General features: G+C 40.4%; 1 protein-coding gene across 1 annotated transcript in view; it reads right to left on the reverse strand.

Moving 5' to 3' along the window:
• The window catches only part of PCDH15 (protocadherin related 15), a 383291-nt gene that overhangs the window by 82924 nt on the left and 282464 nt on the right, over window positions 1-17903 (reverse strand). Inside the window, exons 21-23 of the mRNA XM_042862789.1 lie at window positions 13172-13288; window positions 2324-2464; window positions 133-245 (exon numbers count right to left, since the gene is read on the reverse strand). Of these exons, the coding sequence (XP_042718723.1) occupies window positions 133-245; window positions 2324-2464; window positions 13172-13288 (371 nt within the window). The remainder of the gene's footprint in view (window positions 1-132; window positions 246-2323; window positions 2465-13171; window positions 13289-17903) is intronic.

Below are 17903 nucleotides of genomic sequence, written 5' to 3' on the forward strand. Positions count from 1 at the left end.
ATGAACAGAAGTTGAAGTGAATGCAGGGGAGGTGCTTCCATGCTGCAACCAATCTATCAGACTGGCATTCAAACAGGAACTTTTTTCAGTTTAAACCATGACAGCTGTAATGTGAATGAATAAATGCATTACCTGTATTCCTCCTGTGTGAACCGTGGGATTACTGAAGGTTGAAGTACAGCAATTTCTACAGTAGTGGTGTTGAACTTCACAGGATCTCCATCATCATATGCAATGACCACTAGCTATAACAGTGCAGAAAATCACCGTCTTAGTATAGGCAACAGCATTTTTTATCTTGACTTGCAACAGCACTTTTTGTATTTTCAGGGTATAACAAGTCAGAGATTTTCTTCACTACAAAACAAACACTTCATGAGAGTTAAACACAGAGGAAAAAGGTGACAGCCATCCACAGGTTGAACCATGTGCTAGAAAATATATGGAAATGCAGAGAAACGGAATTTCAATTCCACAGCCTTCTACAAATACACCTCCAAATCTCCAAAAGCTTCCATTAATTACACAATTCATGTTTTTCATGGATTCCCTTCACGTCCTATCAGAGACAGTCCTGACTCAAAACACTAGAACCCATTATAACTTTCCTACTTACAGCTCAGTTCAGCATTCAAGCTCTGGAATACTTACTACTGAAAAAACATCTGTAGCCCCCCATAAAATAAAAACCAGAACTGTTGGGTAAGAATTCTGTTCTGCTAACAAGCATTAATATTTAGAACTAAAGTTTGATATCAAAACAACAACCAAAAAAAACACTATCTCCCCCCAGATGACAATGAAAAAACTCTTAGGAGACATTCTCAGAATGCTAGAACAGACAACACAAGATCTTAAGCAAGGCAAGCCCTTTGTAAATTTTTGGCATAAGTAATTGTTACTAAATATTTACTGGTGCTGCTCTGCCAGGACAAATTCACCTGCTTTCAGCTTTCAAACAAAGGTGAGCACCAGGATGAGAGACCAGCCCACTGGAGATGGATCAACAGACAGTTTTCTACTTTTCTCTCTCCCTAAATTTGTCCTCATTTCAGGAGATCACTGGATGGAGCAGATCAGTCCTTTGCTCTAGCAAATTAGCAGATCAGCACTGAACTGGCTGCACAGAGGGGTCGTGGGTGCCCCATATCTGGAGACAACCAGGGTCAGGCTGGACAGGGCTTTGAACAACCTGATGGTGCTGTAGGGTGTCCCTTTTCATTGTAGGGAGTTGGACCATGGCCTTTAAAGGTCCCTTCCAACTCTGAGGATTCTATGATTCTATGAAATCTGCTGTTCTCAGAATAGGTCAGCGAAAAGACAGCCTAGAGCAATAGGACATGCTCTTTCAGTCAACATATCAATGAACTGCAAAGTACTGTAGTTGCTGTTAGTATGAGCATGTTAAAAGCTGCTAGGACAATTTCACTGAAGATTCAGTGCAGCCACAAAAGCCAATGCTCTAGATGCAATCACCAACTCAGGAAAACCCCACAGCTTGGATTTCTTGGAGTTTATTAAGAAGTAGCAAATGGTAGACAATTTTATTACCTTGTAACAGAAAAGTATACACATAAATTTCCCTTTCATTCTCAATTCAAAAAGAAATAAGTGAGTAGCAAGAAGAAACTAAACATACCTTAATGAAGAAACAGAAGGTTGGCAGTTCCCATGTAGGAAAATCACATATAAACCCTGACCGTATTATAAATGACATTGTTTTGCTTACTGAAACACTTCAATTTTTATTTTCAGCTAACTCCTTCATTTATGGATTTAAGAAAGGAGCTCTGTCCCAGAGATTTTGATTGAAATAATAAATAACTCTGGACTAACTACACTTGAGACTCCTCAGGAACAGTAACAGGACAACAGTAGTCTACATCTCCTTAAAGCCAGTGTTTTTACATGATAGTACTTGAGAACAGAAGTCCCAAACCACCCAATCTTGCATTAACTTCCTTTACAAGATATACTGCCATTCTTACAAATCTTCCACAAAGCTGTTGTGCTGACAGCCCTGTTGAAAATGAAACATCAGCAATGTAACTTTCAAAAACTGAGGTTTCCTTCGGTTGCTTCCCTACTTCTTTTCCTCACCAAACACCAACAAATGCATCTATCCAAGACCTTTCTGAAATAAAAAAGGCCAGGAAATGTGTACCAGAAGGAAACTGAGAAACTGAAGAAACAAATAAGAACTTCATTTATTTCTATGGAATATAAAGCTAGAGAGAGAAAGACAAAGTGAGAGGAATACTACTAAGTGCAAGTATTTCCATTTGCATTTCCATTGACAGTACACAGCTATATGAGCACATACCTTGAACACTGTACTTGGCTCTTCATTTAGGTTCACCCGAGTTACTACACGTCCTGAGCTTTCCTCCACATCAAAAATGCTGGCGCTGTAAGGAAACTGGACAACATCTACTTTGTACCGGACTAGGCTTGCTGGTGTGCCCTGGAACGCAGAAACAAGACAACGTAAATATCCTTTTATTTTTGCATTCTTCTTTAAGTTACTCAAAATTTAAAATGCAACACTGGTCAACAGATCACCACAACTGTGATGTCACAGAGCCCGTTATGATGTAACTGAGCCCTTTTGTAATGTCACAAAGCTTTATTATGATGTCATAGAGCCCCATTGTGACGTCACAATAACCATTATGATGTCACAGAGCCCCATTGTGATGTCACAGAGCCTATTATGCTGTCACAGAGCCCATTGTGACGTCACAATACCCATAATGACATCACAACGCCCCATTGTGACGTCACAAAGGCCAATTGTGCTGTCACCATGCCCCATTGCGATGTCACAATTTGCAGCTTGCCTGCCTAAGAATCAGGTTTGTTCACGAGGACTTCCCCCCCCAAATATCTTATGTGATATTGTGACATACGAGAGGCCCGGGTTTCTCAAGATTTCATATAGAAGTGAGCTGAAGAACTCGTAAGGTCAATGAATATACGTAAATACAGACAGAGTCTGTATTCGGTCTGTTTCCTTATTATTATTGCTTTTAAAATTACAGATGACGGCCATGGCTTAATGTTGTTTAGCATATCTTTCAACAGCACTTCAACATCCAAATTATAAAATCTCCTCTCCAGTTCAGGAAATGTCTAAATAATAAGTTTGAATCAAAAATTCAACTGCTTTCTCACTGTGTCCTGAAAGCTGACAATGGGAAGATGTGAGCACTGCATTTCTGAAAAGTCAGACTACAGTTCTAACACAGGATAGTCTGTCCGTGTAGTACCCACACACTTTTTTAGAGGAGACAAGATGAGAAGAGCACCGTGTTCCTTGGGCAAAGCCACCATGTGTCCTGGAAGGACTGTTCCTGTACAGCAACATCCAGAGGTTTCACTTTTCTCCAAAACTGGATGTTGAAGAACTGAAGTTTCAAAATCTTCATCTCCAGCAACTAAATCACTCAGATGACGTTCCAACAAATTCCAATGTGTGCATCATCTGTGGCTGATCAGGAGAGCACTAGACTGGTTCTGGAACCATCACCTGAACACTCTGCTGGTCCACGTGGACAATTTAAGATGGTCGTGAATAAATGCCCCTGTGATCTGACAGGACACCTGTGGCCTTGTCCTGTAACAGAGGGGTTTTTCCTCTCGCCATTAGACACCATGGCTGGTTCTAAGCACAACCTTGGAAAACACATCTGTGCTAACGCTGATAATAAAAAAAAGCAGGTTTGCAGATGGATTTCAGTAGCCTTGTAACAAACGGTTCAGTCCCATTTTAATGGCAAGAACAAGCAGAGACAGCCTATGCATCTGTGCATGTGTCACAAACTGTCTGCACACACACAAAAACACCAAAATTAAGAAGAGAATCAGAAGAAGGGCAGCCAGAAGGATGGATCTTTCAGACTAGTACCTCAGTGTTCTTTAATAGGAGGTTATTCACTTAACTGTTTCACCACAGAGTGCCTAAAATAAATAACACCTATCCTTCAGAATGAAGTTTCTTAATGTATTCTTTGCATTGCAGTGCACTCGTTCCAGCAGTCACCTTTCCAGGGACCTTCAGAGCATGTGGAATGACCATGCCTGTCAGCATAGCTCGCAGGCAGCTGGCTCCCAGCACTCACAGAATCACAGAATCACAGAATTGTAGGGGTTGGAAGGGACCTCCAGAGATCCAGGCTTTGCTGCAACAGCTGCTTTTGTGAATGCATGTGGTGAAGTTTCTCCAGTGTCAGATGGATAGTGGTCCACACAAGAATTAGAGAAGGGAGGTCTCTGGGAGGTATCACCAACCTCTTTTGGGGTGGGATGTATCCTTCCACTGGTTTCAAAGAATTTCTGGGAGAGGATGAACTTTAGCAGGTTACCGCCATTCTCAGCAAGTGACCCTTCACTAATACTGTTATTGCTCACTAGTAATTCGCCTGCTTTCAAAGGCCAAAAGGTGGCTAAGTGGCAGCTTCCTAAATCACTGGGAACTACTAATGGGGCCCCTGGGCAGCCTGTTCTAGTATTAGATATGGAGGTTGGCAACCCTGCATGCAGCAGGGGGATTGGAGCTTGATGATCCCTGGAATCCCTTCCAATGCAAGCCATTCTGTGGTGATTCTGTGTGCTATACAGAAGGAAAGAAAATGCCAAACAAGGTGCAGAAAGCATCTTTTGTGTCTATTATATATATACTTACTTCTTTCTTTCCTTTTGCACATTGATTTCTGTAGAACTGTTTGGCAGTGCAGCTAAATTGTTGCTACCTGGATATTCAGTAGATTAAGAGAAGCACTTACAAAGGCAAGTCCTGCTGCTGGTATCACTGCAGCTTCTAAACAGACGTCAGACATCATGCTGTACTCCAACAGACAAAATATCCCAAACCAAAAGCTTCATTAAGAGAAAATCGGTATTTTCTATCTGCATTCAACACTGTGCTACAAAAGAGCTTTGCTGTTCCTGACAACGTATTTAAATGCACATGCCTAGCTCATGCTAGGAAAGTTCTGTAAACTGGAGCAGAAGTATTTCACAAAGTGTTTCAAGTTCAGTAAATGAGACCAACATTTTCTTGATACAACAGAAGCACAATGAAATGCTGATTCAAAATACACACTCTGAACTGAAATACATGTGAATAAATTTGGGATAGGTGTTTGTGTAAAGTTCTGGAGCTCCCAGCACAAGAAAAATGTGGAGAAAGTACAGAGGAGGACCGAGGGCTGGAGCACCTCCCCTACAATGACAGGCTGTGAGAGCTGGGGCTCTTCAGCTCCAAGAACTTGTAGTGACCTTCCAATATCTGAAGGGGACCTACAGGAAAGCAGGGAGGGACTTTTTATAAGGACAGGTAGCAAGAGGATAAGCTTCTGTGGAGCTTCTGTAGAGCCTAGCCACTCCTCTGGATGACTTAACTGCAGCAGTGACAAGGGCCATGGACCCTGTGCCCTCCATGGACATCCAGCCTGGCCCAGGAAGGACTCAGCAACAAGCTCAGCACTGCAGTGCCACTGGCAAAACAGTACCTTCAGTAACCCAGAACTGGGTCTTACAGAAATGCTTTGATGTTCAGTGAAGTAATAAGCAACAGACTATGCTAGTAGGTAGAAGTATTTTACAGGACCATGCACACTACACACATGAAAATCCCTGAAAACACGAGAAATTTCAGAGATCACTGTGTAACAGAGGTAATTATACAACATTCTCCCTGTAATTTCTCTTCAATATCATTATAAGAGGAAATCACCTGCTGTAATCCATGCTGCTTGGCTACACAGTACTGGTGCTCACATTTGCTTGCAGGACTAGAAGCTATCATCATCATTAAACATGCACACGCTGGGCAATTTGTTTTTAAATAAAGAAAAATCTCATCAAGTTATTGTTCCTGATATGACTATCAAGTACACCTCTCCCCTGTCATTTCTGAAAATAACAAAATGGGAATTTATTTTTTATTTACTGCATTTTGGCATCAACATAATTAGAAAAATCTCCAGAGAAATTTTCCAGGGAAATCTATTCAGAAGCAAGTTTCAGTTATCTCAAGTATTAATCTTCTTTTGCTTCTGTTATGAAGTAATTCAGATGCATTCCTACGTCTACAGCAAAATTCAAACAAAAGGTTATGTTCCCAAACAAATAATACCAATAAAGCATGAAGACAGGATTTTAGTTGGCAGGAACCATCTTCATTCTTTTGAAGCGAAATTTTCCAAGGAGTTCAAGAATAATACGAAACTCAGCTCTAAAGATCATCCAGCTTCAATTCTTCTTTTTACTACTGCATAATTTCTTAAGGTTCCATTTGCTCTGGGGAAACTACACTCAGTTGGGACACAGCTGATGGCTATGGCACGAAAACATCCCCAACATTTGTATTAGCTTATGAGGATGCACACGGAGGCCCTGAAAAAAGAGGTCGCCCAGAGTACATGTGAGCACTATTCAGATAACTCCCACAGGGCACAGAGAGGCTAAACAAAAATTAGAATGTGGGGAAGTCATGAAAAATTGTGAGCAGTGTAACTCCAGTAACATCTTCTGTATGTTTTCATGCGTGTTTCTGGAACCAATTCTAAAGGAAGCAAGGAATCATTACTCCCAATATCCTAAGCTGGGTAACCGAGGCACAAAACCAGGTACTTGAGGAGAAAAGTGACCCATGTTGGTGGGTCTCAAACCAGCTAAAAATTGTGAACTGTGCACTTGTGTCTGTTTACCCTCTCATTTACCAGTTATTACTAGAATTTTACATACATTCTCAATTTTCAGCTAATTTACTCTGTAGTACATAACCCAATGAAAAAGTCTGCAAGTCTGGATGAAATCTGGAAATTCTGAATTAATGACAAGCTGAACACAAAAAGAATGTAAGTTTTTAAAACCATGAGATAAAATTACTTCAAGAGCTCACTGAATTTTCAGCGTCTTTCCCTCATACTGAACTCCAGCAGGCTCTGTGAAATTCAACAGTAATAATTTTTAAAAGATCAAGCCCCAGACTGTTCAAGAATGCTTTTACTTCTAGTTAATTATCTGTGAAACCTCTTATTAAATATCTGTTAGCACTGTACTTTCAGCGAATGCCTGTAAAACAATAAGGACAATTACTCTCAATCTGACAAAGGGGATCAATTGAATGCGAACTTTACAAGGTGCTACGAGACTGGATAAACCATTAAGTGGGATGGTCCAGAGCTCTGGAAGCTGGCTGGTCATTAAAATTAAGCTTCTGCATCTGCTTCTATTGACAATTCAAATCAACAAAATCAGAACATACAGGGGAAATGCATGAGACTGAAGTATTCTAGCTTTCACAGTGGTAGCCCATATGAAAGAGGCACCTTGTGATGCATCAGTCCTGGGAATATTCACCTTCTGATTATTACACCAAGCATTTCTTCACAAGCTCAAGCTGCTCTTGTTTCCTAGTATTTGGAAGGTTAAGCACTTTGAGAAAATGATTAGAATCATCTGGTGCCTTTCATCGCTACACCACTTCAATAAAGCATAAACTAATCACAACAAAGAAAAATTATTTTTCTCCCCAGGAGTATTACCAGGTGTCCTTGAGTAACTCAGGTATCTGTAAGGCCAACCGTACAGCCTACTGAACATAACACAGGTAGTGCCTTTGCCAAGCCAAAAAGTAACTTTCACCATTCAAAGCCCTCCCAAGTGCAATTATCTCACTTATAAACAGGTACAGAACTGGAAATAAGTCAAGCTTAAAGACCTTTCCCATCACCAAAGCCTTCCCAGTCAACCAAGTTTAAGCACTGAAGTTTAAATGCAAACTAGTGCTCTGCTGTGCATCTGATTTTACCATTCCACATCTACTTGTACAAGGAATAGATGTCTGCTAGCCAGGGATCCTAAGGAATGTGCTGATAAAACTCAGGAGCGTTAGTGAGAAAGCCTAACACTGAGCTCATCCAAGCTTCATGGTCTGCACTTATCTCTCACTATAAGGACTGAAAAATATCTCTGGAAGACACTGAAGCTCTGAAGTGTTATCTAAAGCAAAACAGCACATACAGACATTAGCACCAAAACCCTAAATTTGATTCCATATAGTTGCAGCTAAGGTGTTAGGAACTGCCTCAGAAAGACCAGTGCTTGGGCATCCACACCTATTAACATCCCTCAGTCCGCACTAACATACCATAAAGCAAATATCTTATTTCCACCTGAAAAAGTATTCACTTCATTCTGTCTCTCTTGACAGATTTTTCTTTATTACCTTGCAGCCTTAGACTCCTCTTTTATCCTGGGCTATATTTGTAACTGTTGGCTTATTCTCATTGGTATTCTCAAGATGTTTTTATTTTTACTCCCTGTTCTTACAGATAAGTATTCTTCTACAGACACTGGTACAACTACCTTAGTTGCTAGAAGCATTTCTTTGGCATCTCCAATAGAGTTACAACATTTCAGTGTTTTCCAACAAAACAAATCCATGCAAAGAAATGTACCTCACAGGATACCTGCTGGCACTGTTCCTCACTTTCGCCTTCATCCTTTGCTCAGATCAGTGTTTTCAAAAAGGGAGTAGGTTTGGAAATTAAATTCAAACAGAGCTAACAGAGTTCATCCAGGAAACAAAGAAAGCAGTTCAACAGTGGAAAACAGATTTGTATTCTAATAAGGTTTACCCATTATTTAGAATTGAAGATGTACTCAATCATACCCTCAGCAGCCATGTATGTTACAGGAGGGCCTGCTCCTTTATGGTAATTCCCTTGGCCATTTTTTACTCCTCTATGCTAAGCATTTTGTTACCCTTTACCTCTAAGTGTGCCTAGAATAAGATGCAAGCTGTGGGAAAAAGTGTGAGCAATTAGAAGATGTACTGAGTACTTAAAAAAATAAATTAATAACTGGAAAAGGACAGGAAAGGAGAAAATGATTGAAAGTGAAACTGACACTTGCTTCAAATCCTGTTTTGGCCAATGGAAAGAACTGGTTTCTGTGTTTTAATTGACACAGGAGTAACCACCAGAGAGATCTCTCACCTCCAGGCCAAGATTTCTTACATTCCTTTGAAATCCGCAGGTTAAAATGAAAACATAATGAAGAACCTACTTGGGAGCATCTGAAAATAGCAGAGTAATCATTAGTAATAATCAGAAATCCATGTTTTTTAGGACCAAATGAATCCTATTACCAACACTCCCATTACGTTGATGGCTTACCATTCTTCAGTGAATAAAATTCCATAACTTGATCCCTACCCAGTCATTCTTTCACTCACATGTATAAGTACAGGATATGCTGAGGCAAAAAACTTACTGAATGGTAACTCAATGAGAAAAGCTTAAGAAAAGAAATAAAATAAAATAAAATAAAAAGGATCACCTTCAATCTATAAACCCAAGCAATTAATGAAATGGTACTTCATTTAACAGTAAAAACTGATCCTTACCTCTTGTGCCTTTCTGCAAATGCATTTAGTTGCTCAGCACGCTCCTACATCTCCATGCTGTAAGTTTCTAAACCACCACTTAGGAAATGCACTGCTACAGTAAACCAGAGCACTCCATACCACGAATCTCTTCCAGCCTCCCATCTTTCACCTGCTTTACAACCTGCAGCTCTGCCACATCTTTAGTGAACACCTGCACTTATGTTTGTGGCTTACCTTTAAAGGTCAAAGGCACAAACAGAACATTATCTATTCTCAGGAATATCACTGAATGAATACTTCCCACAGCGAATACGGAACACTATGCTGCAGATGATGCTTCATCCAGATCAACTTCAGTGGCCTGAAACATTTTTCTACCACTTCCATGCCTGTCACTGCTGCAGTCCCCTTTGCTTTGGAGAGATTTGGAGAGCTTGACATCATTCAATATTGCGTTCCTCCAAGCCTGCTCTTCTGCTGTTTGAAAATACACATCTGCCTTTCCTGTAGAGGAATTTCATGCAGGTGTTGAGCATTTCAGTTTGAATTCTCATGCCATCCACACTGATTAACTTCACACTGTGAAATTGGGATTTGCTGAAGACAGTGAGTCTCTGTAGAGCTCCTCTGTCCCTGGAGGTGTTCAAGAAACATGTAGGAGTTGTACTGAGGGACATGGATTACTGGGCAATATTGGTGGTAGGTAGATGTTTGGACTGGGTGATCTTAGAGGCCTTTTTCAACTTTAATTATTCTGTAGTTCTATGATTCTATAACGTTGACAGGGGAATTGTCCACATTACTTGTAAAATGACAACATGAAAACTCAAGTTTGTGACTTTCAAATTGATTTGTCTCTTAACTGAATACTAAAACCAAAATTACTTACTTAATAAGCATCCATTTATTTTCCTGAACTGATAGGATAGATGTATTAGTACTGTGCACAGAAATTTCTAGCAGGTAGGAAAAAAAAAACAAGTACTCTCTCCAATACTGAGTACAACAAGTAGGAATATTCTTTCAATTACGGCAAGTTTAGAGAAAGCTACTCTTGCTGAACAGAGAAAAGCATTGTGGTTTTGTTGGTTTCTTTTATTTTTCAGAAAAAAAAACAATTTCTGGTGAATTCATACCAAATACTTTGTGACATTACTTACTGTGAAAACAAGCTCCAGTAAATACACTTTTGCAGTAACACAAATCATTTAAACAGGTTTAGCTGAGCCAGAAAAAGAAACAAAACCATCCATGGTTTCACGTTTCTTCCTTCTTTTAAATTAAAAAAAATAAAAGCCTTTGACTATTAGTTTGAAATAAAATATCAGTTTTCTAAAACAATTTTAGAAGCTTTTTTCCTCCATAGCTGGCTTTTACGGATAGCACATTCATTTAAAGCCTAGGGGCAGTTTTATTTTGAAGCTGTGATACAAATCAAAGAAATGCAAGAGTTGATTTTTGAAGACCATTACTGTAACATCGTTATTGACTGCTATAAAGGTAATAAGTGAGATCCAGCATTCAGTGATTTTGATTTCCGCCTCCTATGTGCATCCATTTCTTGACGGAAATAGAAGCAACCCCCACATTTTTCAAATACAAAATATTCAAGCCCATATAAAAAAGATATATATAAATACATGAGGAAATCACAGGAAAGGAATTTGGGAGATGTAAGTGCTTTAGCCTGGTTTTCTATTCTCCTGCTTTCGTACTAACTGGAGATGGCCATTATTATCCACTGCAGGCAGACTTACAATCAATTCCTACATTTTTCTGTCCATGTGATAGTGATAGAGATGTTAGAAATGGAGAGTCCAGAAGGAAAAGGGGCAAAACATACTTCTAAAAATTCTAGGCTGGCAGCTTAACGAGCTATTAGGAGTTTTGCTTTGGTTTCTAAATGAGAAATAACTTTGCATGAGAAAGTGCAGATTCCACAGAACTAGGAAAAATTACATACACCCATCAGTTAAACATTCATCACATTGAATGAAACAGTTATCTTACTCTTTAAAGCTCAGACTTAAAGAACTGAGACCATATCAGAATAGGTAAACAATTCATCCAGACCAAAATATCTTCTACGTATCTGTTGATCTTCATATCTACATATCTACGTATCTAATATCTTCAACAGAGAATGTTAAATAAAACCAGCATACAAATCACAATAATATGTGAGTAGTCATGAATACTGTATTATGTAATCCCAATAACTCATTTGTGAACAAATCTGCCCTATTTCACTGATCCTTACCATCCTTATCTGCATAGTTTTTTTCAAAAATCAGTGAGATAACCTGAAGGAGCAAACATGTACTGGTGCTGGGATGCTGCCAGGATTGTAGAATTGTTACTGATAGATTTAGTACTTTAGTTTTTTACTGTTGCAATGAAAAAATTCCACAGTTTCGATCCTCATGCAAAGCAAGTTTTCTCTACTCTCCACTGGCAGATCACTCTGAAGTGACTCCACTCGTGAGATGAGCAGAGTGTTTTCTGTTGAATTATTTGCTGCTAACTACTGAGGATGAAAGCGCTTAACAGAAATGGAAACCCTGGTTCCCAAGTCATTCCTGGGGAGAGCAACAGAGAATTTTCTCCAGCTAAGCACCATCTGCTGAACTCCCTGAAATAACGAATGCAGTTCAGAGTCATTTATTTGAGGACAAAGCTTACTAATTAGACAGCAGTACCACAGCAGCAGAGTGCTTTTTCATTCAGGAACGATCCGCAATATGTTGATAATACTGTCTTTTATATATTTTGGACTAACAACAGTTCAGAACTTCAGCAGATACCAACTACCTTAATGCCTCAAAGCTCAGTAACACGCAGCTGATGCACACCACCTGCAGGGAATTCACTTACAGTTGTATGTTAGGACTTTTTACAAGGGGATACCAGGACTGTCCTTACAGAAACACTGGTTTCGCATTCTGTCCTTGAGTGGTAAATAAATTACTATGAAGCATATTTTGCTAAGCAACAGTTGATCTGTGTCAAAGCACTGCCATCAGCTTTTAATGTGCGTAGCACATTCACTCTGAACACTTCTCCCTGAGGATTATACTCCTCAATATGTGAAACACTAACAATTAAAAATTAAACCTGGCTGGCAGAACATCTTTGGCTTTTATCGTCCTCAGTGTATCATCTGGCCACCAGTGTTCATCAACCTCTGATTACAAAAATTGATATTGCCCTTCAGAATAGCTAACAAGTCAAACATATGTGCTCAGTTCTGTCAATCAACTGCTTCACTAGGGAGCAGTGATAAAAGCCAGTGGCAAGAATAAGCCTCATCCCCAAAACATCACCACACTGTTCAAACAGAGTCCAACAGGGCCAGCTGGTGGGTTGTGCAGTTCCATGTGACCCTGAGCAAAAAATGCAAATCAGGAAAGCAACAGTCTCACAGAGTTGTGTTTTGTTTCCTTGCTAAGCTGCACAACTGTAGAAAAGCCAGCCATGCATGCCATGCTTCCCTATTCCTGTACTTCACCTGTCACTGGGAAGTCAAGAGGTTTCCAAAAATGTTGCTGTCAGAAAGGAGCTGTATCACTGACTTGTCACCTTTGGGAATCATCATTTCACAAATGCAGCCTCCGTCCAGAATTACAAAGGCCAGGCTGACAAAAATGTACGAGTTACTGCTTTGTGGAACTCGTAATTATCACCTTTGCTGTTGAGAGGTATAGGTCACTTACAGGGGTTACAGATTTTCCCCTCTTGGGTGCAGAGTATTACCAGAACGTTTTTGCTTACCGGAGGATCTTGATCCTCAGCTGAAACAGTAGTGATAACAGTGCCCTTGACAGCATCGGGAGCAACCATTCCTCTGTAGAGTGTCTTGCTAAATACTGGCGAGTAATCATTCATATCCTGCAAAACACAATTAAGAGTTTACTTCTGAAGTTTAAACAAAGCTATAGACACGTTCACAACTGATCCTTCAAACACTACCTGACTGCTCCTTCCTCATTTGGAAACCTATTCGCCATTCACAGCCTCTTTGTAGCTCTCAATTCCATTACTACCATGCAGAAGTAGCACAGAAGGAGCCAAGTTTCAAAGCAACATATTCATATGAGACAGATCAACAGAAGGGAATTCTGCAGGAAAATACAGTCTTACAAGTAAACCAAGCAGAGATTTCCGTGACAGCTGCTTCTCAAGCAGAGGGCCACAACATGGTTTTGCTAAGTTTCTCAAATGAATGAGCTTGCTGTTGCTTGATGGCACGTAACTACAGAGGTGCTGCAAATGCTCACACTGTCTAGTGTGCTATGTTATCATTTAAAACATTCATCCACACCTCATCAGGGGAAATGTCAGTAATAAACGTCTGTGAAGATGAGGAAATCACTGCTACAAATCCATGTAATATGAGGCTGGATAATTAATGCATTATGTTCTGCTGCAGGGTCTGCAATTCAAGGCTTCAAGGCATTGGAAATGCTTTTTTGCTGATTTTTAGATTTTCAAAGAGACAATTGGACCATCAAATTAAAATAAAAAGTGACAAGTAGGCAATTCAAACTAGGAGAGCCTTCTAATGAAAAGATTTCAGAAAAGCATCCAAATTCAAACAAATTAGCATTTCTTTGTGGAATTACAGGCATTGCATCTTTCACTTTCAGTGTCTTGATCTGTTTGCAAGAAGATAATTTGCTTAATCTGAGAATCTAAAACCAAGGACTATTTTACAGGACCAATTTTGCTCCTCTCAACTCTTCAAAGTGATGCCATCTCTTCAGAATTAGCTGTCCTTTGTTTGCTTCTTCTCTCAGAAACACCAGTGCAGAGCAATGTAGTGTTGTGGCTAGAAGCCAACACCACCCAGCAATCCCAGTCTGTAAGGTGCCATTCACAGCCCATTCGACCACAGAGAAAAGATGCAGAATGAGTTTGTTTGAAGTGGACACAAAGGTATCTCTGAAAACCTTGGCAAATGAAATCTCCGTATTAAAAGCAATCTCCAGTATGATACGAGGAATCTCCTACAATGCTACATGCACAGGTATTATGACTGTGTAAATCTGTTTACTTGGGAATGTAATGTTTTGTAGATTCTGGAAGTTTTTCAGTGGGATACACAGACTTTTATAAACAGCACGTGCACAGAGAAGACACCTTCTGTCCTTCCATAAGAATACCCCATCTGGGCTAACAACCCAGTACAATGCTTACAATGACTTGATTTTTCCTGGAATAACCCATCCCTTTATTTGTCTTTAGAACAAAATAAGACAACAAAATCACAACCTCCTCTTTCTCCTGGCCGCCAACCTCCAGCCATACCTGGTCTCTATTCCTCGGTGCAGCAGCACTGGATCACGCTCAGCTGTATGCTCATTGCGGGGGAATCACCGTGATATTTTTGTTATCTTTTGTGTACCTTAGCTCCTGACAGTCTGCAACTTAAAGTGCTGGAAAGGCTAATCCTGTTGAAAGATGATACACTACATGCTCTGCTATAGAAAATGACCAAGCCATTCTACTTACTATATCTGTTTTTCAAGATACATGGATCACCAGAAAATATCCAGGAATACAAAGCGAAACATAAAGCAGAAAGGCAGAAAGCTTTCTGTCCTAACTTACCTTTCCTCTGAGTGGAGCTTTATGCATGACTGTGCCTCATAAGCCCAATCCAAGACAACCAAATAGACACCAAACATTTCAGTCATCCCTAAACAGAACAGCTCCATGTGCTTTTCCTTGCGGCTCATCTCCTGCTTAATCTTAAAGCAGCCACCTGTTCTACGTGGCAGAATTTCAGCTTATGGCCTCACTTTTATCAGAATGAAAGTTCCCCCATAAGAATGACATGCTCCCATCACACAGCTGCACTATGCACTGCAGTGAGAGCACGACTGTGATTGCAGGCAGGTAATCAGGTCTCTCACGTACCAATCATAAATCTCCATGACAAGGAATGGCCAGAAGCAAGCAGAAGGTATGAGTGGAGCAGGCAGACGATGTGGATGCAGGCTTTACTGACTGTAATGGCTTCTTTATTCTAGTAGAAGTCCTTGTTCAGTGTGGGGGGTTAAAAAAAAAAAGAAAAAAAAAAAAGACTTCTGGGCTATTTCCCATGCAGCAAGAAGTGGTTTTGTTACAGGTACGTTGGGGCATTTCCTCTGTACGTTATCATCTCCTTCAGCAATTAATGTTTCTCCTCGTATGCTATGGGCACTTACAGGTACCAAAAAGGTCACAAGGAACAAAAAGCACCGAGGATGGACTACCATACAAATCTCATTTTATTAGGAGTATGGGAGGATACCAAACTCCATACTTTAAGATGAACTTAAGAGATCACAAGCACAATCCTCCCAAGCCTTGTGGCCTCTGCAGTTAGACTTCCCCTTGCATCACAGTGGACTTCACAGCGAATGCTGCACAGCATGGAGGACTCTGATACAGAGATAGAACTTTCAAGTTCTCATGACAGAAGAACTCTGGATAAAAATATAACATTTTAGAGCAAGTACTGGGTCTTTGACATGACTTGAGACCAAGGACATGGACAGACATGCTCTTGCACAGCTTGCACTGAAGATGACCTTATAGATGAAGGCTTCTGCCTAAACTCCACAAGAACTTGACTTTGCATTGGAATGTACGTGGCTTATTGGTGCAATCAATAACTACAGGTTAGGGATGGAGTGGTAATTTACCACAAAGTGATAACAACAAGCAGTGTGTTATTGCGGTGCATGTGCTCCAGTGGTCAAACTGTGCAAACATCTTACAACTATTCACATTCCCTTGCTTCATTCATATAAATCCAGGCTGCTATTGACTATCAAGTACACACAAAAACGTAAATGGAAAATACAGGTAATGTGCTCTATATATCTTGCTTTGAAATACTTGGGCTGTGTATTTTGACAGTAAGGTAGCAGCCACGTATTTATATATAAGTACAAAATTGCCCTTGTGTCACTGCTCATCCAGCCAAAGATTTATTATACTTCTGTGTGCCTTTGTTTGCACAAGGACTCAAAGTCAAAGCATAAAGAAAACAAAGCTTTCTCCCTATTACAGTTTCCCTTTACCTAACACTTCTGGCTCTGTATCACATTGCTCATGCTGGGCAGCATGTAAGAGCAATACAGCAGAAGTTTTTGCATCCTTCCCTTTCAGAAAGAGTAAGAATCTAAAGCACAAAGAAAGCACAGTATAGGAAGCATACAGACTCCAATACTGTCATTTTTGAGGATTCACACATGTGAATCCCAAAACTAAATGAAAACGTAAAGAGATTTCTTGATGCCAACTCATTTGTTGTCTCAGACATCACTCTCAACTCCAGCCAACTTCCTTACACTCTGAACAAGACACATCACATTCAAAAAAATCAAAAAGATGTGTGCAAATACTGACTGATCTACAGATATTATGAGAATGATGAACAAAAATGCTGGTGAGCTAAGACACCAGGAATGTCAATGGGGAGAAAAAAACATGGGGGAAGAAAGGCATGGAGAAGCAAATCAGTAAGTAATTTAGAAACCATGAAGGCAGTCACCGGCAGTAATGCACTAAAACCAAGGTAGGTGCTCCTCGACAGGTGGTACTGCCAATGTGGGAGGGCAGTACACAACCAGTGCAGAAGAAAAAGATCTGCAATACAGCATTCCGAGCACAAAATTAACTTGTAAACTTAAACAGACTTCAGAGATAACAACATACATTAGATTTATGGGGACACTGGAAGATGTTTGTGCTTCACCAAGTTAAGAATGTTTATTCAACATCTGGGTGTAACGTTCTGCTCTTCCTCCAGTTGAGAGAGGGAAGATTTAGGTTGGATGTTCTTTACTATGAGAGTGGTGAGGTGTTGGAACAGCTGCCCAGAGAGGCTGTGGATGCCCTGTCCATCCCTGGAGGTGTTCAAGGCCAGGTTGGATGGGGCCCTGGGCAGCCTGGGCTGGTATTAAATGTGGAGGTTGGTGGCCCTGGATGTGGCGAGGGATTGGAGATTCATGATCCTTGGGGTCCCTTCCAACCTGAGCTGTTCTATGATTCTATGATTCTGTGGATTCAAATATCTGCTTTCTTTGCATCATCACTGCCCCTCAGCACTACCCGCAGTACACACAGAGCAGAAGCTAGCCTAGCTCAGCCCATTCTGCACCTCCTCCACCATGGAGCCACGGCTGTTCCTGACAGGCACAAACAGGGAGGGTGCTAATGCTCCTGTGTGACTGTGCATTGGGTTCTACAGATCCATCTGCTAAAGGATATCCAGTTCCATGTATAAAAATAAAACCCTACACTTCAAAAACATACCCTGAGCAGCAAAGCCTGCAATAGTCAAATGTGCCAAGAGCTGCTATGGCAGCACCAAGACATTTGGGCAATTCTTGACATAATTAAAGTGCACTGGGATCTAATGTAAGTGATGGGATCAGGACACAGATCCTGCTCACTCTAGTGAACTACACCTGCAGCTCGTCATTGCCTCTCATTTCAATTAATGGCAGGC

This window comes from Lagopus leucura, unplaced genomic scaffold (genome assembly GCF_019238085.1).
Source record: "Lagopus leucura isolate 7727_CA_CO unplaced genomic scaffold, USGS_WTPT01 Super-Scaffold_739, whole genome shotgun sequence".
NCBI classification, from domain to species: Eukaryota; Metazoa; Chordata; class Aves; order Galliformes; family Phasianidae; genus Lagopus; species Lagopus leucura.